The 27,672-nt window shown below is 54.0% G+C and overlaps 1 protein-coding gene across 12 annotated transcripts in view; it reads right to left on the reverse strand.

Moving 5' to 3' along the window:
- Positions 1-5,879: 5,879 nt before the first annotated feature.
- TBC1D16 (TBC1 domain family member 16) overlaps positions 5,880-27,672 on the reverse strand; it is a 79,819-nt gene continuing 58,026 nt past the window's right edge. For 4 of the 12 annotated variants that reach the window (XM_053568332.1, XM_053568334.1, XM_053568342.1 and 1 more), the window contains 11 exons: positions 20,736-20,897; positions 19,760-19,907; positions 18,732-18,899; positions 18,161-18,309; positions 17,349-17,483; positions 16,441-16,627; positions 14,421-14,600; positions 12,440-12,586; positions 11,348-11,597; positions 8,706-11,077; positions 7,815-8,465 (listed from right to left, as the gene is read on the reverse strand). In XM_053568332.1, the coding sequence (XP_053424307.1) occupies positions 11,349-11,597; positions 12,440-12,586; positions 14,421-14,600; positions 16,441-16,627; positions 17,349-17,483; positions 18,161-18,309; positions 18,732-18,899; positions 19,760-19,907; positions 20,736-20,897 (1,525 nt within the window). In that variant the 3' untranslated portion in view covers positions 7,815-8,465; positions 8,706-11,077; position 11,348. Of the gene's footprint in view, positions 6,752-7,814; positions 8,466-8,705; positions 11,078-11,347; positions 11,598-12,439; positions 12,587-13,340; positions 13,457-14,420; positions 14,601-16,440; positions 16,628-17,348; positions 17,484-18,160; positions 18,310-18,731; positions 18,900-19,069; positions 19,140-19,759; positions 19,908-20,735; positions 20,898-27,672 lie in introns of those variants that run through there. The other 8 variants (XM_053568339.1, XM_053568340.1, XM_053568337.1 and 5 more) reach the window with 8 other exon arrangements.

Consider the following 27,672-nt stretch of genomic DNA (forward strand, 5'->3'; position numbering starts at 1 on the left):
TGAGGACTTTGCCCAAGACCAGCACCCAGCTGTCAGCCTGCTGGGAGGAGGTCCCAGCTGGGGGACCTTATTACCGAAGGCCTTGGTGCCTGCGCTGGGGAATCCAGGTGCCCTGTGCTCCTCCCAGGCCCACAGGACGGTAGGGTCTGAGGCATGCTCAGGTTTTATAAAGAGAGGATCAGTTGGACAGGAAGACAGGGACAGACAGAGGGGAGGCTGAGCTGGGGAGGGATACGGCCCCCGGGGGGGCGGGGCCTGTGGCAAAGTGCCTTTGCTGCAGGCTGGCTCCCCAGGCCAGAGGCCTAGGCGGCAGAGGTGGGTGGGGAGGAGGTCAGCATGCAGGGCTCTCTCCAAGTGGGTGGCCGTGTGGGTCGGGAAGTATTTCACCACAGTGTCCCTTGGCAATGCCGCCAGCTTGTGCCTGTCCTTTTAATTAGATTCTCCCAAATTCCGTCTGTCACCCGGTTATTAATATTTATCTGGAGCATACTGGATGTGATTAGATGAGAGGGCCTGGGAGGGATGCAGGTGCCCTCCCCACACCTGCCCCTCTCCTGTTCCAGCCCAAACGCTGAGCCTCTCTGGGCCACTGGCGCCCCACCCCCACTCCGGCAGAACCTCCTGCCCGGTGGCTCTGAGAGGAGTGTGCCTGGCAGCTCTGCACGAGCCAGGTTTTCCCGCTGGGTGTGAAATCAAAAGAAACTGCAACAAAGCCCCTTCCGCAGAAATGGGACGGATCTGGGCAGAGCGGCAGCGTGGCCGCTTCCTGTTGAAATGGGAATCAGCACGGAGGATTATTTTTGAGGATGAGGGGTCCCACTGTGCCCGCACGCGCCTCCTTCTACCCTAGCTCCAACGACCTTGTGAGGCCCGGGACTCTGCAGGCCCTCACACCTCCCTTCCTCCCAAGCTTTCCCAAAGCCCATGGCAGGTCTGTGACTGAGAATGGAAAGGCCGTGGGTAGCCGGACAGCAGCAGGGACAAGGACAGTCCCTGCTCAGGACCCACTGCAGGGCAGAGGGCGCCCCTGTTCTGCCTAAGGCTCCCTCTGCCAAGCAGGCCCCAACCCCAGCTTTGGAATTTGCTCTCTAGAAGGACCAACCCCTAGCACCGTCCCAGTGCTGTCTGGGCATGGCAGTCTCTCAGATACCAGTTCATGGCTGGGGAGGGTGTCACTTCAGGGAAGCCACAGAGGGTCTCTCACTATCTCTGAGATGCCTGCGGGTGGGTGTCCCCTCTAATCAGAACCATCCTCATCCAGATTTGGGGGAGCTGGCAGCCCACCCGCAAACAGCCCTGTGTGTCCTGGGTCAGTTTCAGGTACATGATGGGAGGTGGCAGTTCTGTGTAGAGACCCAGAGGACCAGACTGGTGAACCAGTAGCTGAACTGTAGGCTCTGGGGCCCCTCACCCTCCCAGGGACCCGTCAGGGCTGCCCTGGCTCAGAGGGTGAGGGAAAGGCAGTGGTCCTGGGAGGGGTAGCTGCCTATCTGGTGTCCACTGTGTGGAGGAGGGGATGCAGAGAGTTGAAGGGGAGAGGGAGGGAGGTCCTGCAGGTGAGAGGTAGTGACAACTCCCAGCCTCCTTGTGCTGTCCCTTCTGCACACACAGCAGGCACTGAAGAAACACCTGTGGGGCAGCACCTCACCCAATACGTTAATCTGAATCCAGGTGCGGGATTCACCCTGAGAAACCTCACCCCCTCATAGCTCTTGGGGTGCATTTCGGGCACAATTCAGAAAAGTTTGGTTCTTCAGGAAACAAACAGCTCACCTGACCTGGGAATGTCCTCACCCACCTGCCTGCCTGTGTCCCTGTGCAGCCTCTACCCCCACCTTGGGCTGCCTCTGTGCCCAGGAGTTCACTTCTGTCTGCTTGGTTCAGGTGGTAATGTGGCCCACTCAGGCAGAAAGACCAAGACCCAAGGGAAACTCGCACCCAAATGAGTAATTTGGCAGAAACTGGGGATTTATCTGAAAACCAAGAGGAAGCCTGGGCTTCAAAGAAAGCAGCAGTCACCAGAGTTGTGTGCTTTTGCAGGACCTAGGACCAGCCCTGCCGTCTGGACACGAGGGTCACTGGCGGGACCTAGGACCAGCCCTGCCATCTGGACACGAGGGTCACTGGCAGGACCTAGGACCAGCCCTGCCGTCTGGGTACGAGGGTCACTGGCGGGACCTAGGACCAGCCCTGCTGTCTGGACACGAGGGTCACTGGCAGGACCTAGGACCAGCCCTGCCGTCTGGGTACGAGGGTCACTGGCACTTTAGTTTGAGAAGTTTCCAATACTGGCAGGAGGTGAGCAGAACAGAGGGTGGAGGCTGGACACCTGGAAACCGCTCAGGGTGGTCCCATCTGCTACCCACCCACCCTGGTTGGCTAAAATACGAGTCCTGGTTGGCTTTGTGTCTCAGCTAGTTGTTTGGCAAGTGGACCTGGATTTCCTTAAACAGAAGTAGGCTTGCCGCTGAACTGGATAAGGGGCTGAGCTTCCCGCCCCCAGCAGGCTCCCCCACCCCGTGCTTGTGCACCCTCCATACCCTGGGACAGAGTCACCAGCAGGGTACAAAGGGTAAGTTCATACCCTAACCCTACACTCAGAACCCCAGGGCTCCAGAAAGCTGAAAGGACAGGATACCAGGAGGTCAGTGACCTGGAGTGGCTCTCCTGATGCCCACTGGCAGCACCTCAAACTGACCATTAGCGCCTTTGCCCAGTTGTCCCCACTGGAAATATTATTAACCCTGATGAGATTTATTATGCTTCAATCTTTATTTTAAATAAGTCCCCATCCTTCAGGCTTTCAATATTTTTTTTGGTCACGCTGGTGCCTCTCCGAATCTTCTGTTAGCCTATAGCTGGTGTCCAGACACTGACCACAGCTCTCCAGTGAGCCTGATCAAAGCTCTGATCTGCCAGCCTACAAGGACTTCCTGGTCCTCGCCCATTGCCATGTGCTACTATTATATTTTAAAAATTCACCATTTCACTCTGGGAGGCCAAGGTAGGTGGATTACTTGAGCTCAGGAGTTGGAGAACAGCCTGAGCAAGAGCAAGACCCCATCTGTACTAAAACAAAAACTAGCCGAGTATGGTGGCACACACCTGTAGTCCCAGCCACTCGGGAGGCTGAGGCAGGAGGGTCTCGTGTGCCCAGGAGTTTGAGGTTGCTGTGAGCTATGCATGATGCCACAGCACTCTACCCAGGGCAACAAAGTAGACTCTGCCTCAGAAAAATAAATACATAAAAAAATAAATTCACCATTGGCTTGTAGCCACTAGGACCCTCACTGTCTGTTTCTATTTTTGGCCAGGAATCGATGAATTTTATCAGTAAACTTTGGGCCTGGGCCTTGGAGAAGGCTTCCTGTTTTGTTGACCAACACATGCCCCTCCTTGCTGATGGGGTTTTGAAGATGCTTCTGCTTCCTGAGGAGCTGGCTGCTGCACCCAGCCCATGGCAATGGACCCCAGCATCTTCATTTTAGCACTGAAATATCAATCCTCGCTAACCACTCAAAACATCAAGCGCCTTTTGTTCCGTGTTGAGGACTTGATGGCGTCTGACCTGTCGAGGCAGACTTATTTTCCTATTCAAAAACTGAATGGCATATTTTCAAACCACTTTGTCTAAATTACATGGTACACACCCCAGGGGCCTAGAGATCCAGTTGCTCTCCTGAGATGCAGAGAGGAGGACCACAGGCAGGGAGGTGGATTAAGGAGGAGCCATCATTTCTGAACTGGCAGAATGCCAAAATCTGCACGCTTCCCAGAGGTCATGGCAAGTGGCTTCCGGTCAGCTGAGGATATGAACGTGGCTGCAGGTGCTGGGGGAGGGGCTGGGGCCTTCCTATCATGCACGTGTGTGGGGTGAGGATGCCAAAGACCCCTCATGAGGATGAGATGCAGGTGTGTCCGGGCGCCAGAGCCCCAACCAAAAGAGCAGCAGGGCCAGCCCTCACCTGAATTCTTTGGATTTGAAAAAAGGGACCTCAGTGATGAAGGAGGGACAGGCTAGAGAGCCCTCTGTGTGTCCAGGTGGGTGGAGGAGAGACACCAGTAACAATTGGGACCCGACTGAGGCAGTCATACTGGGATGCTACTTGGCTGAAATAAAATAAGGTAAGTGACATTTCTTCCTCGTCCAAGTCTTTGGAGGAAGAGTCACACCTGTGGAGAAAGGAAGGCTCCCAGGGTCATGTGGAAGCTGGAGCCCAGCTGGCCCCAAAGGCACAGAGGCCCCCATTACCTCACCCGGGGGCCAGCAGGGGGGCTTTGCAGTGTCCATGGATGTCTGCTTGGAAACCAAGTGACCCCACTGTGCTCCTGCCTTGCTTCCCGGAGCAAGCCGTCCATGTGACGGTACCAGGGGAATGCATGCATGCGTGAATGATGTAGAAGCACCCCAGCCAGAAAGGGCTGTGGGCAGGATGTTCCCTCTGATGTGAACAGGACCCTGGATGGACTTTCTGCCGCTGGTTGTGTAAATGCTGTGTCACACACACTGCCCAGCTAGCTGTACCGCAGAAGGCAAGCTTTCCCTGCCACGGCTGGGCATTGCTGATGATGTTAAGGGGAACCAGAGCAGAGCAAAGACAGACATTTGGATGCGATGCTGCACACTGTCCGGGCCACATCCAGGGAGTCGGGGGGAACAGGTGTGGTTGGTGCCCCAAGGCAGGGGTCATGATGGGCCTCATGCTTCTGCAGGGCAGACCTGGGGGGTAATCCCTTCCTGGGGACCAGTTGCCCCCCACCCTTTAGGCCAGCCACACCCTTCCTGTTGCTGCCACCCCTGTGCCTTAGGGATCACAGGACACAGCTGCTGAGCACCCAGGCCCCTCGTCTCCCTCCAGTCATTGTGGCATTTCAGGCTCCGTGGTTAGAGCCAGGGCTTGATTCCCAGGCATGATGGGGAAGCAGCACCTTGCACTTCCAAACGGACGGAGACGTCTGTAAACAGAGGCCCCCCCACCCTGGGAGGGAGCAGATGCCTTCCCTGTGCACGTGGTGCCAGCTCAGGCATCTTTCCTGGGAGAAGCCTGTTGGGCATTCTGGGGCCTGGCCCTGTGGCACCTGCCCAGCCAGCCTAGGGCAGACGCTCCTGGCATTCAGAGAGGGGGTGATGAGGCTCTCAGATGTCTAAGCTAAGGCCAGGTGGGCGGGAGGTGACAGACACCGCAGACATAAGACCCCAGTGGTATAGACAAGAGTTAAAACACTCTCCCTCCACTCCGCACAGAAAAAGGGAGGGAAACACACAACACAAGGGTAAAAACAGCTCGAAATCCCCAAAGGCGCTTGGGTTAAGGGCTGGAGCTTGCCATTCTGCTGCAGTGTTCCAGGAAACCCGGGAATGACCTGCCTGCCCTGGACACTAGAGGTGAGGCCTGAATTTTCCCTCTAACTCCTACCCCTAACAAGGTCAAAGTCACCTTGTTTTTCTCCTTTAAAAAGGCCACAAATGCAAGACTCAGGCTTTTTCCGAAACTGGAGCCCAAGTGGCTAAGGCCCAATGAAATATTGTTTTTGTTTCCAGGCACTGGGGCCAGCCAGGGGGCTCCCAGTTGCTCAGGGGTTAACAGCCCCTTTCCCGTTTCATTAATTCCCCCAGGCACCACTCCCAGGCCCCTTCCTCTGTCCCCCTGCAGGTCAAGCAGCATCTTCCATGGCTGGGCCCAGCCTGGCAAGGCCTCCCAGGGTGGGCTTCTGCTATCCCCGAGGCCTCCACACCATCTCCCTTTTGGCTACCTGCCCTCCCCTATCTCAGGCAGGCAGGACATGTCTGCAGGGCCATCTTTGCTCCTCCATGGGGCCCTCTCTGCCCAGCACGAGTGCCTGCCACATTCCGACTCAGAAGATCCCGTCGGACCTTCAGGAGGTACTATACTGCATGCACTGTTATCTGTACTGTTTTATTTACTCTGCAGCGGAAGTCTGAGAGCCAGAAGCATTGTTGGGGCCACAGCAAGCAAGGGTCACAGTGACCAGTCCTGGGCCTGACCGGTAGGCAACTACATTTAAAAAACAAAACAATACAGAGAACAAATCCCACACCACAGACATCAGTCATCTCTTGGTAATGCTGGGAATTCCATGACATTTTCTCTTAAACATCAACTTCCTTACCCCCCAAAGTGCTGGATTTCTCTTTGAACTTGAAATGTTACCACCTTCCTACCTGGAAATTCAATGCAACACAGGTAAAAGGCCAGGGGCCTGCAGGCTACTTGCAATCCACAGCTCTGTTCAGAGCACCTGGCCTCAGGGATTCTTAAGGCCCAGGGGTGGGACCTATAGAGCTTTGCTTGGGCACACACAGGCACACTGAGTCCACAGGGTCACTGAGGATGGGTTTCATGGTCACTTAGGGTCGCTGAGGAGGGGTTTCATGGTCACTTTTTCTTCATGGCAGGAGCGAGTGGTATGGAGTGAATTTTACAGTAGAGGCACAGAGAGGCTTACCCTGGGTGGGTGGGTGGCAGGGAGCACGTGGGCTTGCTGACTCAAACCAGGGGAGAGCTCTTTGATCCAGGCGTGCCACCTCCCGTGGCCCATGCTGCAGAAGGCTAAGGCCAGTGGTCTCTTCCCTGAGTGGCAGGTTAGGTCCCCGGGACTTAGTAAAAACCTCATGGTAGCTTTCACACACACAGTCCCCACAGCAGTCCCAGGAGGCAGCCTGGAGAGCATCATTATTCTCACTTTAGAGATGAGGAACTGAGGCTGGGAGAGGCGGAAGGCCACACACCTGGGGAGGAGGGCAGAGGCATGGCTGGAGACCCTGAGGCAGAGGCTTTCACTTCAAGGACAGCCTCACAGCCTGGCTTAGAGACAGGGGATTAACCAGATCCTGAGGCTGTCCCCAAGGACGCTAGGGATGGGCCAGGCCCCTCTGGTCCCATTGGCACCCTTGCACATAGCATATTTCCCAGAAGACCCCCTCTGAGGCACAGCAGCCCAGGGGGCCTCTGTTGGACAGGACAGACACATGGGTAGGCGCTTCCTTCTGCCCACTGAATCCAGGGCTGGGGCCCTGACACCCCCAGACTCCCTGCAGGGATAAGGGGAGGCTCCCCCTCTGAGTTCTGTCTGCCAAACAGGAAGCAGACAGGGGAGCTCAGACGGGCCTTTCAGGAGCTGAGCTCCCCACCCTATTTCCTGCCACCACCTCCACTCCCAGTGGCCACCCATGACAGGCCAGAACCAGGCACCCTTGGCCAGCCCCCACCCCTTTGCCCGAGGGACAGAACCAGCACCCTCATCCTGTCCAGCTGCCCTCGGCCACAGCAGGGCTTCAGACTGGCTGTTGTGGAAAACACAGGACAAGGGGCTGACCTCTTCTCCCTCCTGGATTTATAAACCTGCCCCTTGCCTGACACCTTGGTTGTTCAGGAACAACAGGGCACTGTCTACCGATGGCTTCCACGCCCAAGGCTGCCGATAGAGCTATCTGCCCCCCACTCCAGACCCTCCCCACCACAAAGGTGGGCTGTGGCCCTCCCCCTCTAGTTGGCCTGTGACTCTTGTGAGTTCCGAGCCTTCCTGGCTGGGACCAGAATAGCAGCTACTGCCCTCTGCACCCTGGTGAGGATTCCAGGCTCCCCATTTCCAGCTCAGAGCACTGAGTGCTCACCTGACCCCAGCACCACCGTCTCTCCCTCGTGGGTGTCCTGGAGAGCAAGCACTGAGCCCCACCAGGAGCCTGGCCATGCTGCCCTCAGAGCCAGCACACCCACATCAAGGCACCCTCTCTCCCCAGGGCCCCAGTCACACTGCACCACTGTCAGCGTGGATCTCAGCAGTGGTGCCGGACCTCGTGTCCACTTTTAAGTATGCGCACACACGTACAACAGCCAATAACATTAAGTGTCATTTTAAAAAATGGGTTAAATAAGCCGCGTTGCTGAGGACGGCAGTGCAGGGCTGATTACCCTCTATTTGCACGTCCTGGTGGTGGGAAGGCTGGAAGTCTAATGACTGAATTATCACCCTAATGCCTTTTGCTGGCTGGGAATAATCCCGGGGCAACAGCTGCCGCAGGGTTTTTGGCTGGTTTCCTCTAATTGCATCCAGATAAGGGAGTGGTGTGAGTGGCGGTTTCCCATCCCTCTGGGTAACATGTCCTGGGACTCTCCCTGCATTCCTGGGTCTGGGCGCCCGAGGTCTCAGCCAGTCTAAGAGGTGCAGATCTCACCAGCCTGGGGTAGGGGGCAAAGTGTGAGGCAGGTGTGGTGACACCGGGATGCGTTTGGTACACAAGATGCGGCTGATGGGTTGGGGTCAGGTCTTAGGGGCGGGTGGGGGCGAGGAACGTGGCAGCAGGGAGTCCAGAACAAATGCCTCCCACCCACAGCCCTCCAGAGCGAGTGGTTTTGCATCACCCCCCATTCCGAAGACACAGCAGCCCAAAGGCACAAGGCACCTGGTAACACACAGGGATGGGCTGTGCGCAGGGCACCCACCTGGGATCCTAGTAACACACAGAGATGGGCTGTGTGCGGGGCACCCACCTGGGATCCTAATAACACACAGGGATGGGCTGTGCGTGGGGCACCCACCTGGGATCCTAATAACACACAGGGATGGGCTGTGCGCGGGGCACCTACCTGGGATCCTAATAACACACAGGGATGGGCTATGCGCGGGGCACCCACCTGGGATCCTAGTAACACACAGAGATGGGTTGTGCATGGGGCACCCACCTGGGATCCCAGCACTTTGGAAAGCCAAGGTGGGAGGATCACTTGAACCCAGGAGTTTGAAACCAGCCTGAGCAATGTAGTGAAAACTTGTCTCCACTAAAAATAAAATAAAATAAAAATTGGCCAGACATGGTGGTGAATCACCTGTAGCCCCAGCTACTCAGAAGGCTGAGCCAGGAGGGTGGCTTGAGCCAAGGCTTCCGTGAGCTGTGATGATGTCATTGCGGTCCAGCTTGGGCGACAGAGCAAGACCCTATCTCCAAAAGAAAAAAAAAAGAATAGAAAAGAAAACCCCCACAAAGAAACAAATGAGAACAAAATAAAAAGAAGAATGTCGTCCTGCTGGATAGGGTGAGGGGCGTGCTCTCCCTCACCAGGGAAGGAGAGTTCTGGAACAGTGTCACCTGGACTGAGGCTTGCGGTGGTAGCAGACTGACTGTAACGATGATCCTACTCCTTTGCCCCTCCAAATCCTCAGCTTTTGCCACAAGATTGTGCAGAGGGGATACTAAAGGGGAGGGTTCATCTCTCCACTCCTTAATGCTGAGTCTGACCTCCTGGCTTGCTTTTGCCAATGGGACGGCGCAGGTGCGATATCCACCAAGGCTTGGACGTGGCACTTTTCTGTTTCTGCTTCTGTGTCCTCAGGGCCAGCCTGTAAGAGGGATGCTGGAGCGTGCAGACCAGCTGGACTTCCACCTCTGATCCACAGCACCCGGGGACCAAGCTGCCTGGTGGCTGCAGATGAGGGAGAGCAAGCCCAGCCCAGACGCTGACGTGCAAGCTCAAGGGCAGATGTAGGCCGCTCAGTTCTGGGGTGTGTGACCGTGGACAACTGATAGCCTGTTCACGGGCTGTGGTTCTGGGGAGGGTCAGCAGCAACACGGAAGGGCAGCCCTCCTTCCCCAGAAGTCCATTCCCACAGCCACCCTCAGGTCCCCCAGTGTTGGACTGTAATGGCCAGAACCCCAAGAGCTGGTCACTGAGGGGATCCAGAATGACCTCCCCAAAAGGCTCTTGGACAGAAGGATCCTGAGACTTGGAAGTGCCTCCTGGAAAGCGTAGGTTCATGGAGAAAAGAGAAGCTGGGGAGGAGGGGGCTGGCACATGGTCCACTCCCCTTCTGGGTGACAGACATCTTTCCAAAGCGGCACTGTCCGGCAGCGCCACCCTTCAGAGGGAGAGGCCGAGAACAGGTGGAAACCCTCACTCCGTCCCAGGATGACCCTCAGCACGGCAAGAACTTTTCTCTCCCAGAAAGACGTGCTGGAGGGTACAGGGAGGGACTCAGTTTATGACTTTCTGTGCAAATGGCTTTGACACTTTTTAGTTAGCTGGGAACTCTCACAATCTTCACATGCCTTCGTCTATCCATCTCTACGTCCCAGAAGGAGCAACTGATACCCTGTTTCCCTGAAAATAAGACATCCTCCAAAAATAAGACCTACTTACAGGAAAGATAAGACGTCCCCTGAAAATAAGACCTAGCTCATCTTTGGGAGCACACCTTAAAATAAGACACTGTCTTATTTTCGGGGAAACAGGATATATAGTGTTTTGGATGCGGGAGTGTGATATGAGGGAGGACCTCGTAGAGGTGGTTTCTTCCCACACAGAAAGCCGAAAGCCAAAAGCCCTGAGTGCTGGCTCCTTCACTGTGGTGGCTCTTGTGTCTGACCCCCTGAGAAGCTGACTTCCAAAACACTCCTGCTCATGACAGAGCATGCAGGCCCTGCGGGGAAGTGGAAGAGCCTGTCTGTTTGCAGGTGCCTTCATCTTGCCTGGTCAGTTAATTCACTACCATGTCTCGGGACAAAGCAGTTTCTCTTCAGGGCATCTTGCACACGTACACACTCACACACACACACACCTTGACCCATTTAGCCCCTAGTCGGTTGGTTGCTGTATCTGGTGGGGATGACCTTAAACAATGCTGGAAAACCACATATGGAGGACCCTTGGCTAAGGGAGAATTCTGCTCTTCCCCTGCAACCTGGGGCCAGCCTCGCAGCAGGTGGGCCCTTCACATGCCACCAGCAGGGAATGTTTAAAGGGGCAGTGTTAAAAGCCCCATGTTCCTCTATCCGGAAATCAATTGGGCTTTTCCTTTGCTTCATGCTGATGTCACCGCTATGGGAAGCTTGTCTGGCTGGCTTAGAGTGGATGGGGTCTGACGAGGAAGTGAGTTCATTTGGTTTGCGAAGATGCCTCTGGGCCCAGAACGGACCCCTCCATTCTGCAGCCCTCAGTGCTGGTGGGTGAACGAGGCCTTCTTCTCCTGTCTCTGCCCTTCCTGGTGCCTGGCAGTGCCGTGTGTTTGCCAACGAAGTGGGAAGAACTCCTGGGACACGTTGAAATCCTCCAAAGGCAGCCTGCACCCCAGGTGAGTGGCTGTGTGTCCTGGACTGTGCGTCCTGGACCCAGTGTCCCAGGGGCTGGCCTTTCTAGGGTGGGGTAGACCTTGCTGCTGTCACTTCCAAACTCTGACTTTGTCATTAATATGAAAAGGTTCCCTTCACATTGCCCAAAGGCATTTCCTCTCATTTCCACTGTCCCCTGTCCCCTCCACGCCCAGCCCCACCCCCTCCCGTGCCCAGGACCTTTGGCAGGGCCCCTCCACCCCTGCACAGCGGGGCACCCACCCTATCTGCGGAAGCTGAAGCCTTCCCTGGGTGCCTTTGGGCTCCTCATGCACTCTCTCAGGGGCTTGGGTGAAGGCACCTCCACTGTTCCCCCGTAGGGACAGCTGTCCGAGCCAGCGTGTTGGCCAGTGCACTCCACGGCAGGCATGTACCCGCTGTCCCACATGCCCGTCCCACACAGCTTACACAGGTCATGCAGGCTGCAGGGGATCCGGGGCAGAAGGCGAAACTGGTAGAGCAAACTCCTCGCCTGCAAAGAGAGAAGCAAGCTTGTCAGAAGGGGCAGAGGGACAGCCTGGTGACCAGGGGGCCCCACAGGAGTGGCCCAGTGCAACAGCTGCCACCACTAACACCTGCAGGTTCACTGTGTCCCAGGCTCAGGCCCCAGGGCTTTGCCCTACGTCCCCCATAAACGCCAGCATGCAGGATTCTCAGTATCCTGTGGCCACAGCAAGAGGACCCAGGGTGAAAAAGACACCCCAAGCCCTCACCTGAAGGGGCAGCAGGGCCCCACCTGGCCCCCTTGGCAAAACCCTTCTCTGACTTGGCCCCTGGAGCTCTGCCCTAGCGTCCCCATTCTCAGGCCCTGCAGGCTGTTTCAGGCATCCTGTGCAAGTGGTCCCATTGTCGCCGGGACCCCTGCTCACTGCCCCTGAGGGCCAGCAGAGAACTCTGACAAGCAGCATCTCTGGGAGAAGTCTGAGGTGGCAAGAGCCCTAGGTCCCCTGGATCAGCTGGCCTTGGGTGAGAAGCTGCCCCTCAAGGTAGGGAACTTGTCCACCAGCCCCAGGAATTCATTCATTCCACAGCTGGAGTGGGAGGCTCCTGTGTTGGGGGGGTCTGATCAGCAGTGATGGTGCCCCTGAAAGGCACACAGGCAGCTGTGTTGACATCACCAAGCCAGAAGAGCTGCAAGGGGTGTAGACGCTGGGCCTAGCTGAGGAGCTTCCAGGCAGGGCTGCCAGTGGGGGCAGGGCTGAGGCACGGAGCTGGCCACGTGGGAGCAGGACCACCTGTGAGGAGGCATGGCCTCTGCAGGTGGAGTGGATCTGTGAGTGGGGGCGGGGCCTTACACGTGAGGTCGGGGCTCACCTTCCTGAGAACCAGCTCCCCATTCATGTGCATGGCCAGGTTTCCGAAGTGCAGGAGCATCTGGTCAGTGGCCAGCTGCTGCTCGATGACATCATCCCCATAGATAGCCACGATGGCCACACAGATGAAAAGATGGAAGTAGTCCGTCTGGGGTGGGGGGAGTGAGTTCAGATAAGGGCTCTGACCAAACCCCAGGCCCTGCCTCGTGAGGGAGACTGAGTGCAGAGGTACTGGATGAGGGTCCCTAGGCCAAGTGTCTGGGTTCAGAGCCCAGCTTGCTGCTGCCATCCTCTTTGGGCCTCAGTTTCCCCACTTGTGAATAGGACCAGGCTGGGTACCTACATGCCTAGGCTGCTGCAACATTCAGAGGGGATAATGGCTAAGCTGAGCACCTGGGGGCTGCTGGGACTCTTCCAGGCAGCGATTTGGGTAGTCTGTGTGGTGGGGACAAAGACTGCCCTTCTGGACTGGTCTGCTCTCACGTGGAAGTCATTTGTGAAGATCTTGAGAGATGGTGTATGCAGAAGGGTTGGGTCATGGAATATGTCCCCAAGGAAGAGCCTCTGGCTGCCACCCACCGGTCAGCCTGCCCTCCCACCTCCAGGTTGAACACACTCCAGATCCCACTTTGCGGTTTGTCACTGACAGAGCAGGGTGTGCAGCTCCCTGGTGGTGACAGGTAGAACTGGACCTTTTCTCACTCAGGGTTGCTGCAAAGTTCAAGGCATTGCCTGGCAGTGACTAATCCTTCCACCCAGCTCACTCCCAGCAGCATCCTAGCACCCCCCGCCCCCCGCCCAAGAGTAATTGATCATGGGACCAAATGTAGCTGCATTTAGCCCACAATCTGAAAACAACTTGCTTTAATGAAAGCGGTAGCCATCAGAGATGAGCACATGGGCCTCCTCCTATAATTTTTACTCGATTTCATTAAACTTTGGCTGTAGATAGTGATGCTCGTCACCATGAGAAACAGTGCTGTCAGTTGGGTGGTGCTTGGAGTTCACTTGTAACAGCCTAAAATAAAGGGGTGAGGGTGGCGAATCTGCTGCTGGAAGAACACGGGGTGAGGTACGAGTTTTCTTTTCTTTTCTTTGGTGATCCAGCATTCTGATCCATGCCAGCATTTTGTCCTGAACATCCATGTGGAGCACTTAATCCAGGTGGGAAATGCATCACTCCATTCTGCCCCTAACCCAGGCCAGGGCGAGTAAATGCCGGACAGCTTGTGTCCCCAGCATCACATTTCTTCTGATGCACTCTTATCAGACAATCCCCTGAGACGTCAGTAAGGACAAGGCGTGCTGATGCCAGTTTCTTTGGGCTGGTGGGTGTCCACATCTCTCTGTGAGGTTTGTCTGCAGGATCCACTCTTGCAGAAAGGGTCTCACCCCCTGGATGCATTAATACTACTTCTTTAAAAGGTTGATGGATTCCAAGAGACTTGCCTATCCTTGAACACCACCAGCTTCTCCCTAATTTGGGCATTAAAGCCATGTGACGGAGCCAGGCCTGTGCTGTAGGGGGATTTGTTCAGCAGTCACGATGATACTAGACGGTGAGGGGAAGGTGTCAGGGAAGCAGGATTTCAGGCCCTTTCCCCGTGCAGGAGGGTGATAGTGAACAGGACCTCCATGACAGGGCAGTCTTGCAGCGGAGGGACAGGCAGCTGTGACCCCAGCTGGGCTGCCATAGCCTTGCTCCAGCCCCCCGATAGTACTGCTCACACTGATTGGTTGTGACATGAGGGAGCTCAGCCCCAAAAGGTGTAATGAGCACAGTCGGTGGGCAATCTGCATTGATTTCAGTTGCCTGGGAGGCAAGCTTCATGGTTTGAAGCCAGCCACGTGGGGCTGGAAGCAGATGCTGTAAAGGGCTGACCCTAGGCCAGGATGGTGGTCAAGGCCCTTCCCAAGGGGTGGGCACAGGCAGGGGAGGGCTGCTCAGAGACTGAAGTCCCAGCCATGCTGCCCATGCTCACCTGGTAGTGGGCCCAGCAGGCCTCCCAAATCCGTAGTGCCTCGGCTTCTGGGAACTCCCGCTTGAAGCACAGCAGGAGCCAGCGGTGGCAGAAGAGCATCTGCAGGCCATCCTCGCCCAGCGAGACCAGGTGCTGATAGAAGCGCAGGTGTGTCAGCCGCAGCAGCTCCCGCAGGTACAGCTGGGGGCGAGGCCGGCCGTGTCAGCCCCGCCTCACAGGCCTGCTTCCCCCTCCCCCTCCCCTTCCAACCCAAAAAGTGCACGTAGGCAGCCCCACCTACTTATTTCGTTCTGCCCTTGAAATATGGCTTGCCCCTATCCTTGCCACATTGTCCCAGATTTCAGACTGTTTTGGAGCCTGTGTCATGGCCCTGGGCAAGGCAGAGCATGGCCCCTAGTGTGGCCAGGAGGCTAAGCGACCATTCCACACCAAGAAGACTCCGGAACTGGAAGCTCTGCTCAGTCCAGCCTTGGCGAGGCAGGGCCAGCCCAGGGCCCACACAGCGTGGGCAGGGCCCCTGCTGTCTATGGGTGGACACATGGGGCCTGTTTCTAGTGTCCACTCCTCCTAGGCAGATGAGCAGATAATCCAGTGGTCCCTGGTCCGGCCCCTTTTGATCTGACCATGAAGACACATCCGCTTCCAGATCTGATTTAGGGGAGAAGGGGCTGTGTCTGAGCCCCACCATTATTGATTCCTGTGATTAAGGTCACTTCCCAATGACATGGGACAAGATTGGGGCTATTTCTGGCAGTACCCAGGCTCAGGGTGCCGATTTCACCAAAGCCGCTAGAAAATCAGTCTCCAGCAGTTAACGAGTCACCTGGCCATGTGCTGCCGTGAGCCTATTGGGGTGAATGGCGTCAGACCCTGTGATTGCCTCACCAGATACAATGGAAACCTGCCATCACACAGACCCAGGATGACAGACTGAGCAGGCTGCAGTCAGCCCATGGCCAGGTGGGGTCAGATTGTAGCTGGGGGTACCCTGGGGAATCTCAGGGCACAGCTCAGTGGTCACACAAGTGGCCTCTTTCTACTCGAGACAGCTGCTAGAGACCCAGGCCCCTTGTAGGAATGGGTTGTGAGGCTTCCTCCTGACTGGCCAGTTCTCCCCGCTGTGGCCCCCAGCATGGCCAAGCCCACACATGCAGCTAGCCCCCTTCATAGATTCCCCACTCAAAGCCAAGGTGCCCCTAGCTTCTGGCCTGCACCTCATGGCTCCTGGCCCTCAAATCTTCTCTGCTGTGGTCAGCAACCCTGCTCAGCCCTCAGAGGCCCCTAAGGGCCCTGGGCCTTCCTAGCCTTCCGTGCTGCCTGCACAATGCATCTGGTTCAGCAAGACCGGATCACTCAGTGTCGGCTCCCAGAGCGCTCAGCTTAGCCTCCGCGAGGCAGAGCCAGATACCACACACCGTGGACCAGCCCTAGCCCAGGGGCCCTGCCATCTATCATGGCACGTTCTGCATCACTCTCAGGCACCTGGCATCTTCTACTCACACTGCCAGCTCCCAGGTCAGAGAGGGAGACCACGACCCACATGTCTGGTACACACACAGGATGCGGGATGCCCTGACTTGGTCCCTGGGCCACACTGGACCCCTTTACCTCCAGCTCACCCCCTCCAACACTCACTGCTGCCTGTCTACAGAGGGCTGACCCTTGTGGGGCAACCTTGAGGTGAGGGGTGCCAATTGGGCACACACACACACACCTGCCCTGGAAGGCCAGCTGTGGGTATGAGAACTGCCCTGGGGCCTCAGGAGCCTCAGCTGTACTGGACACCTGCAGGGGCAGCCCAGACCATCTGAGGACTCAGTCCAAGGGTGCTAGAGTATTCCCTTCCTTGCCCTGCCAGGGAGCCTGGGCTGGTCATCCGTGCCAGCCACCCTTAGCAGCCCTGCCCACTGACCCTTGGCAGTCAAGCCACACATCACCAGGGAGACCCCATCAGCAAGAGGAGGGGCAGCGTGCGCTCTCAAGGCACCCTTGGACACACGCCACTGACCCCCAGCCTCACCAGCTGTTTCTCCATGTCCTCGTCCCGGGGAGAGCTAACAAAGATCGTGTTCTGCATCAAACCGACAAAGCACCAAAAGGTGTCCGATTCATCCAGGACCTCGGCCAGGATGGGTGCCACCAGGTCTGACATCCCCTGGGAGTAGCCGACAGCTGGGTTGTACACAGCATAGTTGAGCAGGATCCTCCTGGGGACCAGTGGAGACAGCAGAGGGTGGTGATGACCCCCTGCCCTTGCTGGCCTCACCCGGTGTGCTGCTCAGGTCCACACATCTTGGGGGTAGGGCTGGGGGTGGAGAGGCAGCATTGGCCAGCAGGTTTCTGGAGGCCCTGTGATCCAGAAGCACAGACCCTGCTTTGCAAAGGTAATGGCCTGCAATTAGCGGCTCTCTAGGCCCAGAGCCTCCAGAGCAGGGGGTAAGGAAGAATGTCAGTCTGATTTTCTTAAGGGTCAACTGCCGGTGACAAGAGATGGACTGGCAGGGACGTTTTTTACGAGCTGCTAATTTTGGGCAATTATGTGCCAGGCTGCAGCAGAATGTCAAAGATGCCAGCCTCCGGCTCTGAGTGGCTAGATCACTGGAAGACCACCCATAGGGAGGCTCGTCCACAGTTGGTGTGAGCTAGCCAAGGATGGGCTTGGCAGGTGCCTGGGGATAGAGGGTCTTTGCTGGTACCCTGGGGAGGGGGTGACCCTGGGGGCCTGGTCCCTGGGTTGCCATAGCCATGAGTTGTAACTGGGTTATCCTCCTCCCCTGCTGCTGCCTCAAGGGCCCTGGAAGGAAGCCCCCATGGAAAGCTGCCTCAGGGCCAGTCCACTTCCCAGAGGGGTCAGGCCAGGCTGGTGGACTTGCAGGAGGGGGAGAAATGGGAGGGTGGGCTGCTGGCCCAGCCCTGGGAGCCAAGTACCTCATGCTTTCCACGTTTGGGTTGCCTTCCCCTCGGAAGAACTGGTTGCTCCGATCTGTCCGGACCACGTCCTTGTCCACGGTGAACTGCACGGTGCGCCAAAATGCCCTGTGCTCCTCGGGAGTCATGGACAGCCTGCAGGGCACAGCGACGGCCCGGGCCGCCAGCAGCACATGGAGGCGGTGAGTCATCCACTCCAGGAAGGGGCCTTCCCTCCCAGCCCCTGGGCCCTGCTGCAGCTGGCAGACCCCCACTGATGCGGGTGGGTGGTATTTATCCAAGGCTTCCCCCAAATTAACCCTGCCTCACAGGCCCCAGCAGCCCAAAGAGGAGAGGTAATCGCGGCAACCCATGGGTAATGAAGCCTGGGCCCCATACCAGGGTCCCAGAGTGGGGTGGGCACAGCCAGTGGGTAATGGGGGCTTGACCCAACCCGGCCTCCCAGAGAGAAGAGCTGCCGGCAGCCCAGGTTTGTGAAGTCCAAGTGGGACGGGCCATCCCGACTCTGATTCCTCTGAGGCCCTGCTCCCAGCCCAGCCTTCAGCCGGGGGATGTCAGTGCCTAGTTAAGTCTTTTGAATAAGAATTCACAAACCTTGGCATGTGAGCTAACGAGCCCAGCAGTTGTGAACCCAAGTGCTTGGCATAATGATTGCACTTACCCACCCTATCACTCACGTTCCTGGAAGACCCATTTTTGAAAGAAACGATGGGTCACGAAACGTATTATCAGCGCTGAATCGCACCTCAAATTGCCTTTTCAAATGACATTTCCCCCTGTAGCTCGCTGGGCCCTGCCATGGCGGCCGTTACCTTTTCCGCTGAATCTCAGAATATTCCCTTCGCTTCTGCACACGCAGTGCCTCCCGCTCCTCCGAGGTGGACTCGTGGCTGTAATAGCGCAGCAGGAAGGGCCAGACCTCCCCCCGGATTGACACATCAATGCCGCCAAAGAAAATGGCCTGGAGGAAGCGGCAAAAGTTGGGGAGGGGATAAAACGGGGCAGCTCAAAGAACCCCCAAATCCCCACAAGATGTGTGTTTTGGTGGCTTTGGTGCTGCCTGGATTCAAACCTCTGCAATTTGCACATGTTTACAAGGGGAAAGCACCGGCCCTCAATTCCCATACAGGACACAAACCCGGCTCATTTCAATGTCAATGCCCCCCCTGGGGTGGCACTCCGATTAACGTGTAGTTCTCACGTCGTGGGCTAATCCCTGGTTTGGAAATGCTGCAGCCCCTTCTATGCAGGCTGACACGGGATCCCTGACCCTGGTTGGGAGGGTTTTTTTTCAACGCAGCAGCTTTGATTGCTCTATCGATGTGTTAGCTGCACACAGGGGATGGGACCCTCCGGAGAGGCAGCTGGAAGGCCGAGCCTCACCTTACGAAGCTTGTACTCCTCCTCCACCTGGCCCAGCTCATTCAGGTGGCCAAGCCAAGTGGACACGTCCAGCCTCCTGTACATACTCTCCTCAGGGTGTGTCTCAGAGGATGGCAGTTTGGGGCGCCGGATGGAGAAATGCATGCATGTCTTTTCAGGGGCGACCTGCTGGACAGGAGGGAAACTGGGCAGAGGTAAGTATCTCACACTCTCGGCTCTGGGAGCCAGCAGTGCCTTTCCCAGGATTTAAAAGCCTCTCTCTCTTCTGAAAGAAGGGGAGGGGGGCACGAAAACCCCTAAATGGCAAGCGTAATTAGGCGCAATTAAAATGAAAATACCTTCATCTTAAAATCCGATTCCCTTTGGTGCTCCCTTCTCCCCAGCCCACTGCGACAGCCACCCCCACTCTCGCCCCATCCTGGCCACAAAAAAAAAAAAAAACGGAATTAATGCCTCTTACGGCCCTAACTTCCCTCTGCCGGGAGAGCCTGCAATAAATTACATGTGATTGGCCACATACAAAGGCATCGCTGTTCTGCGGGCAGGGAGCCGGCCTGTCAGATTGTCTCCACGAGCAGTCACGAATCCAGGGCGAAACTGCAGCTGACATTTAATTCAAAAATCAAAGGTTGTGCAATGTAGGGGGAAAAAAAGCCATGCTACCGTAATAAGGGGAGCCGGCAGGAGGCTCTGTGGGAAGGAAGGAATTTTAAAGTCAGCTCGTTTCTAATAAGCACATACAGTATCTTAAACAGATAATTAAAGAGCTCTTATTACATTTGTATGTAGATTGAGCAAAATATGGCAGGAAGTCTTGTCAAAACAGGATTTTTCAAGCACGGGGCACTGACTACATGGGAAGCCCTGGGTACTTGCTTCGAGCCCAGAGTTGCTGTTCTGCAGCCCCCCAGTGACCACAGACAACTGAAAGCTGTCGCCGGCCACACCCTGGGAGCCACAGGACCCAGGAGGAGACAGCTGGGAGGTGCTGAGCTCCCGTGTAGTGTGGCGGGTGGGCATCGGGCTACCTGGTCCCCGAGGTGGGTCTCTGCACAGCACTTCCACTGCTGAAACACGTCCGCCAGCTTGTCCAGGCCCCCGTGGTGGAAGTACAGAACCTTGTACTGGCTCTCCCGGCTGGCGACCACCAGCTGCCCACTGGTGCACGCCTCGTCGCTGAGGGGCCGTGGGAGGGGAGAGGAAAGCCAGAGGAGTATATAAATATGGGTTTTTATTTCCAGTGATAATCAGAGGCCACTGCCTCCAGAGGCAGGCCACAGTAAGTCCCAGTGAAGGGGACAGAATTATTACAGCCAAGCAAAAACCATCACCCCCTTTCCTGAAGAAAGGTAGAACAGCTCCCTCCTGGGGGGCTGGGAAGTCCTGGAGTCCCTCTCTACAGACCTGCCTGAGCCCCTTTCTCCTCACCACTGCCTGCCTGCCACATCACCCCCCTGTCCAGAAGCAATGTGAGCGCCGTGGGTGGGGGCTCAGAGAACCTCCTGGGAGCAGGTGTGTCCATCACAGTGGGTGGCTCCCTGGGCCTTCGTGGGGGAGGGGGGGACCGCCAGAAAATCACTGACTGTCGTCAGTGCTGCCAGCCGGGCCGTGACCACCCTCAGGTGAGAGGCTGGGACTGGCTCTAGGTCTGGGTGTTCCCCCACAGTCTTCTTGCTGGTGTGATCTGTGGCTGGGCCACCCTGATGGCAGGACTCTAGGACTGGCCACCCATTGTGAAAGGCACCTCCATCCAGAAAGCCCTGGCCGGTCCTGAGCATGTGAGGCTGAGTAGCGAGCGCCCTTCTGGGGTCCCAGCAAGGGCTGGCTACTGTCCTCCTGAAGTTAGCTCACCCTGACCCTCAGTGGGGTTGCCACTGCAAGAACCCTGCTGAGTCAGTGATGGCAGGATGTGGACGTCAGAAAGGCTGGCACTGGCCAAAGCAGCCAGGACCCTGCCTCGGCGCACAGGCCGGCTTCCAGGCCACGCCAAGAGACGCTTCTTACCTGAAGAAAAGACGCAGGGACCGCATGTGGCCCAGGTCTACCCGGAACACGCCACAGATCTGCTCCAGGGCGCACACCCGCTGTGGCTCATCCCAGCGCGGAGTCTGCAGGAGGCTGTTGCTGTCTGGGAGCTGCAGGCCAGCGTCCGAGCTGGGTGGGGGGCTGGGGGAGCAGGTCGTGTGAGGGCCACATGCCTCCCGGCCTGTTCTGGCCTGGGCAGGACAGGGGCATGGGGGAGCCAGGGACACGTACATACACTGACCAGGCCTTCCTGTGGCAGGCTCCCCATGACTACCTGTGGGTGCCGGAGTGTGCACACCCCACTATTAGCTGTGCACAGATGTATTTCAGTTTGGATGGGGAAGCCCTGTCATTATCAGATTCCACTCTGCTTCAATAGAAATAGCAGGTCCTTATAATGACAGAAGAGGTTGCACCAGCTGCAGGGCCTTGCTGTGGAACCTCAGGCAAGTGACCAAGCCTCCCTGAGCCTTTGTTTCCTCATTAATAAACTGAGGACAAGAAAAGGCTTTGTGTAGAAGGACTAATAGGCCATGCTCAGCACAGGGTTGGTCCTCCGGGTTTACTAAGGTAGTTGTTTTTTATTTTTTTAGAGACAGAGTTTCACCTTGTCACCCTCAGTAGAGTGCTGTAGTGTCGCAGCTCACAGCAATCTCCAGCTCTTGGGCTTAGACGATTCTCTTGCCTCAGCCTTCCAAGTAGCTGGGACAACAGGTTCTCACCACAATGCCCAGCTATTTTTTTGTTGCAATTTGGCCGGGGCCGAGTTTGAACCCGCCACCCTCGGTATATGGGTCTGGCGCCATACTCACTAAGCCACAGGAGCCGCCCACTAAGGTAGCTGTTTTGTGACAATTTTAGATAGCATATGACTTCTGCTTTGGTTTAAACTGGTGTATTATGCCCCTGAAAAAATACTGGCTCATTTTATGGTTCAGTAAGGAAATATCTGGATAGTATTAGTATTATTAATAATGATATATATTTATATTTATTAAAACACTATGGGCCTGGCCCTAGGTTAAGGCCTTCTCACATGTTTTATTGCATATAATCCTCATAAAAATCCTATGAAATGAGTAGTGGTATTACCTCCTTTGTACTGAAGAAAATGCTGAGGCCCAGAGAGGTTAAGCAACTTGCTCAAGGTCACACAGCCAGCAGGTGGCAGAGCTCAGAATAGAAGCCATATTCTCACCAGCGAATTTTAAAGCCTCAAAGTCTAAAGTTCGGCAACAAAACCCTACTTACTCTGCCTTTTTAAAAAATCATAAATTTGTTATATTTTCCATTGCAAAATATTATATGACATTGATTTAGCCACACCACAGGTTATACCTGTCTTGAGATCAAGACAATTAGCAACATCTGCGCAAACAAAATCAGAGTAACAGTGAGACTCAGTGCTGGACCCAACTCAAGCACCCTACAGAGACACAGCTGCGCCTTACCCCGCCTTCAGGTTTGCTCTGAGAACCTAAAAGTCAGGTGCCAGCAATCCAGAGCCTCCTCTTCCTTAGATGGGCACCAGGTCTCTAAATGAAGCTCACTTGGGTGGCAGAGAACCACCCCCCAACCTGGAACCACCTCAAAGGGTAAGTCTGGCATTTGAGCACACTTTGCTGCTTCTGGAACCACACTGGGCCTGAGGATTCCACCAAGCCGGGTCTGGGCTCTCGGAGGAAGCAGGGCCTAAAAGCCAATAGCGGGCCGGGCAGGTAGGCAGACACATCATAGGGTGAGGCCTCCCAACAGCTGCCTCCGGCCAACATCTGCCCAAGTGGGCCCTGACAGAGGATGGCCCTTTCCACACCACTCTGTGCCCCTTTCACAAGATGCTCATGCATGACGGGGCCTTCAGAGAGAGAGACAACTCCCAAGAGAACCTGAACTCAGCCCCCTTCCTGCCAGGCCAGCCCCACCAAAGGGTGGCACTATGTCCAGGCTCCTCCCCATCCTTCTCACCATCACACCACACACCCCCAGCAACACCCCCAATACCTCCCAGCACACCCTGTCCAGTTCAACCTGTGGGGCAAGCCAAGGTTTCCAGGAGCCAGACAGCAGGCAGAGACTCACTTGGGACAGTCACAGACAGAAGGGCCCTGCCCACTGCTGCAGCCAGACAAGACTGGTCTCCTGGAGGGGAAAGTCTTTGAAATTTCAAACCAGGAGAGTCCTGGAGAGAAAGCCCAGCACACAGCCTCCCCTAGGCCCTGGCCTCCAGGCAAAAGTCTACTTAAACCCTCTCACAACTCCTGAGGGGAAAATTATTTGTATTAATTAATTGATTGATTCATTAATTCAAGACACTGTGCTTGGGACGTACAGCTGGGTTTCTTTGCACTGGTTCAAGGTGGAGCTAGGCCAATGGAGGCCTCGGTGCTCTCTGGGTCTCTGGAGTCCGTCTTGCAGCCCCCTCCAATGTGGCCCAGCAGGTCTGTGGGTCTGTTTCCCCCAGACTGACTGATGTGGGTTGTGCATTCTTCATCCCCAGCCCTAGCACCGGTGTGGCACAGTCATTAATGACAATATGAAATGTCTCCGTATTTTAAAGTCATAGAAAAAAATTCTAAAGGAAACAAAGTCTGAGGAAAATGGAAATATATACAGTTTAAAATTTTTCATTCTCTCTCTATAAGTATAAAGCAAGTTGATTTTAAGAATAGTCATATATGCTACAAATAATTTGACTTATTCATAAAATTATTGTGTGTGGTGCATTAAAATTAAAAGGATGGGTTATTCAAGCAGTAACTCCCAAGATGCTATTCAGTTAAAAATGTCTTATAGATAGAAGTAGGAGATGTTTGGCTTTAAGAAATGTAGCATTCCTCAGTTGTTATTTTCTGAGGGTCACCAACATGCAAAAGTAGAAATGAAAAAGAAAAGTCAGTGATATTATAGCAAAACAAAATTAACTTCTTTCTATGCCACAGTAAACCAGGCAGCGTCAGAAACAGAGCTGGAGGTTGAAAATGGCCTCAGATTCTTTGCAGCTTGTCTGATCAAGAGTGGCATCTGTCTCCCCACCCCAAATCTGGGTGGTGCTCACTTTGACCAATAGGATGTGCTCAGTGGTGTGAAGTGAGGTCTGGAGCCTGGGCCTCAAGCTGCGCAGCAGCCTCTGCACTCTGGAACAGAGCAGGTAAGAGAGACATGCTCATGAGAGAGGCATGTGACAGCACCAGAGGCCCCTGCACCTATGACAAGGGGCCATGGCAGACCCTCCACCCCAGTGGGGCCACCTGAGTCAGCCCCAGAGAGCCCAGCAGAACAGCCTGTCCCAGCCTCGTCCAAACTGAAGGAAGAACTGAGAGCAAACAAAAGGTTGTTTTAAGCTGCTAAGTCTGGGGGATATTTGTTACACGCCATAGATAACTGATACATGCAGGAAGTATCTGTTTTCAGAAAGGCTTGAGAAGGGAGGAAGAACCCATCGGACATACTGAGTTGTGATTCTCAAGTCTAAGGGACACTGGGGCCAGATCCTTACAAACCCCTAAATTTGCTCTTGCTTTTCTCTACTCCAAGCCTTGTGGGTCAGCTGAACAAAAAGTAGATGGAAACCCAGCTGTAGGTCCCAAGCACAGTGTCTTGAATTAATGAATCAATCAATTAATTAATGCAAATAATATGCCCCTCAGGAGTTGTGAGAGGGTTTAAGTAGACTCTTGCCTGGAGGCCAGGGCCTAGGGGAGGCTGTGTGCTGGGCTCTCTCTCCAAGACTCTCCTGGTTTGAAATTTCAAAGACTTTCCCCTCCAGGGACCAGACTTGTCTGGTCACAGCAGCGGGCAGGGCCCTTCTGTCTACGACTGTCCCGAGCGAGTCTCTGCCTGCTGTCTGGCTCCTGGAAACCTTAGCTTGCCCCACAGGGTGAACTGGACAGGGTGTGCTGGGAGGTGTTGGGGGTGTTGCTGGGTGTGTGTGGCGTGATGGTGAGAAGGATGGGGAGGAGCCTGGACATAGTGCACCTCTAAGTGTCCCTCATAATTGTCAAAACTTAGAAGCTGTTAAGACGTCCTTTGGTAATAAATGGATAAGGAAATTGTCATAAACTGTGGTATATCCAAACAATGGAATATTATTCATCGTTAAAAAAAAGCAAGCTGGGCGGCGCCTGTGGCTCAGTGAGCAGGGCGCCGGCCCCATATGCCGAGGGTAGCGGGTTCAAACCCAGCCCCGGCCAAACTGCAACAGGAAAATAGCCGGGTGTTGTGGCGGGCGCCTGTAGTCCCAGCTACTTGGGAGGCTAAGGCAAGAGAATCGTGTAAGCCCAAGAGTTGGAGGTTGCTGTGAGCTGTGTGACGCCACGGCACTCTACCCGAGGGCGGTACAGTGAGACTCTGTCTCTACAAAAAAAAAAAAATGCAAGCTGTCTAGCTACGAAAGGACACTGAGGGAAGGTAAATGTGTCTGACCAAGTGAAAGGAGCCAGTCTGACAGGCCACACACTGTGTGACTCCAGCTGTGACTCTGGAAGAGGCAGAGGTCGGGGAGGGCGGAGTGAACAGGTGGAGCACAGTGACACTACCCAGTGTGACACCACGGTGTCGGCACTTGTCATTATACGCTACACCAAACCCACAGAATGCTCAGAGCCAAGGGGGAGCCCTAATGTAAACTACAGTCCCAGTGACAACAATGTGACACTGTGGGTTCACAGATGGTTCCAAATGCACCTCCCTGGAGGGGACACGTTGATGATGGGGGAGGCCATGCATGCGTGGGAGTGGGGGGTGGGGGGGCACATGGGAACGCTATATCTTCCACTTAAATTTGCATCAAACCTAAAACTGCTCCAAATAATAAAATCTGTTTTTAAAAAAAGAAAAAAAAACGAAAAGCCAAGGAACAAACCAGGACACATATATGACAAAAATCGATATTTTTCATGTGTCAAAAAAGCATGTAAATCTAAAAGAAAAAAAGCAAACATCCCTGGCTGGGCTTGGTGGCTCCTTCCAGGAGGCCGAAGTGGGTGGATCGCTTGAGCCCAGCCTGAGCAAACGTGAGACCCCGTCTCTACTAAAAACAAAAAACAAAAAACTGAGGCACGAGGATCACTTGAGCCCATGAGTTTAAGGTTGCTGTGACGCTACAGCACTCAACGCAGGGCAACAGAGTTAGATTCTGTCTCAAACAATAAATTAATTAATTAATTAAAAATAAAATTAATTAATTAATGGAGAAAAAAAGCAAAAACCCAACAGAAAACTGGCAAAAGGGAAAGGAAAACAATTTATTAGGAATAAATACAAATAACCAATAACATGTTCATGTCCCGAGTGACAAGAGAAATGCCAATGGAAGTAAGGTAACCTCTGGGGGGGGAGATTGATGAAATTGGCAGCAATTAAAAGATTATAAAATCGAATGCAGGCCAGGATTTAAGGAAACAGACACTCACTCTTGCACAGCTTGGTGCAGAGAAGGATATAAAATGACCACATTTCTCTGGTTGGCGGTTTGGAAATAGGTTTACAGATGTTTCTACACTTTCACTCCTTACTTTCATTTCTAGGAATTAATCCTAAGGAAACAGCCAGAGGTGCCCACAAAAAATGCATGCATGAATAAATATATAGAAAACGCATTTGACAAAAATCCAGTTCTCATTTATGATAAAAACTGCAAACTAGGAATAGAAAGGACCCCCCTCAAACGAATACCTACAAATACCCAATGGTGGGCATCATACTTCAGGGTACGAGGCCCAGTTTTTCCCCCCAGATCAGGAATGAGGTAAGGATGTCTGCTTTCACCACTGCTTATCAGTACTGTGCTGGAGCACTATCCTCTGCTACCCCACAAGACAGGTAAAGAAGAAATAAAACTGTCCCTATTTGCAAGTGATACAATTGTTTCCATCAAAAATCTCATGGAATTTATAAAACAACTCTTAGAACTAATAAATGAATTTAGCAAAATTGTAGAATAAAAGATTAATACAGAAAAATTATCTTCTTAAATACTAGCAATGTGTAATTGGAAAATGAGATACAATACTTGATTTATAGTAGCAAAAAAGAAAACTACTTAGGGATAAGTCTAACAAAAGACATTTAGGGCCTCTACACTGAAAACCACAAAAGATTGCTGAGAGGAAATCACGGACAACCTGAACAGAGAGATACACACAGTCGGCTCTGCGGAGACGGCAGCCTTGCCGAACGGATGTGTAAATTCAACACAATCCCAACCAAAATTCCAGCAGGCATTGTTGTTAGAAATGGACAAGTTGATGCTAAACTTTCCAGCAAGCGTAACCACAGCAGTCCCAGATAGGAGCAAAGCTGGAGGACTCAGCTGATGTTGAGACTTACAAAGTTCGCTTGGTACTGACTGGTAAAAAAATAATTATGACAAGTAATCTATAGAACATGATAGAAAGTCCAGAAATAGACAAATATGATTGACTGATTACTGAGTAAAGTGCAAAGGGACATCAATGAGAAAAGAACAACTCTTCCACAGCCATGCTGGATCAACTGAGTTCCTGCATGCAAAAATTAATATTAGCCTTTTTCTTGTTGTACCCAAAATTAACTCAAAATGGATTAATTTTGAGTTGTATATTAAAACAGATACAAAACCTAAAGCTATAAAACTTCTAGAAGAATCCTTAATGGAAACCTTTGTGACCTTGTAATAGGCCCGGATTTTCTAGGTAGAACATAAAAGCCACAAACTGTAAAAGAAATAGGAAAATTGAAGACTTTTTTTTCTTCAAATCCTAAAGTAAACAAATGCAATTCTCAGCCTGGGAGAAATATTCACAAAACATACATTTAATAAAGAACTTGTAACCAGAGCACATGTAAGGAACTCTTAAAATGCAATAGTATTAGCATGGCAAGGTGGTGCACACCTGTAATCCCAGGTTTGTGGGAGGATCGCTTGAGCCCGGGAGTG

This window comes from Nycticebus coucang, chromosome 18, assembly GCF_027406575.1.
Source record: "Nycticebus coucang isolate mNycCou1 chromosome 18, mNycCou1.pri, whole genome shotgun sequence".
NCBI lineage: Eukaryota > Metazoa > Chordata > Mammalia > Primates > Lorisidae > Nycticebus > Nycticebus coucang.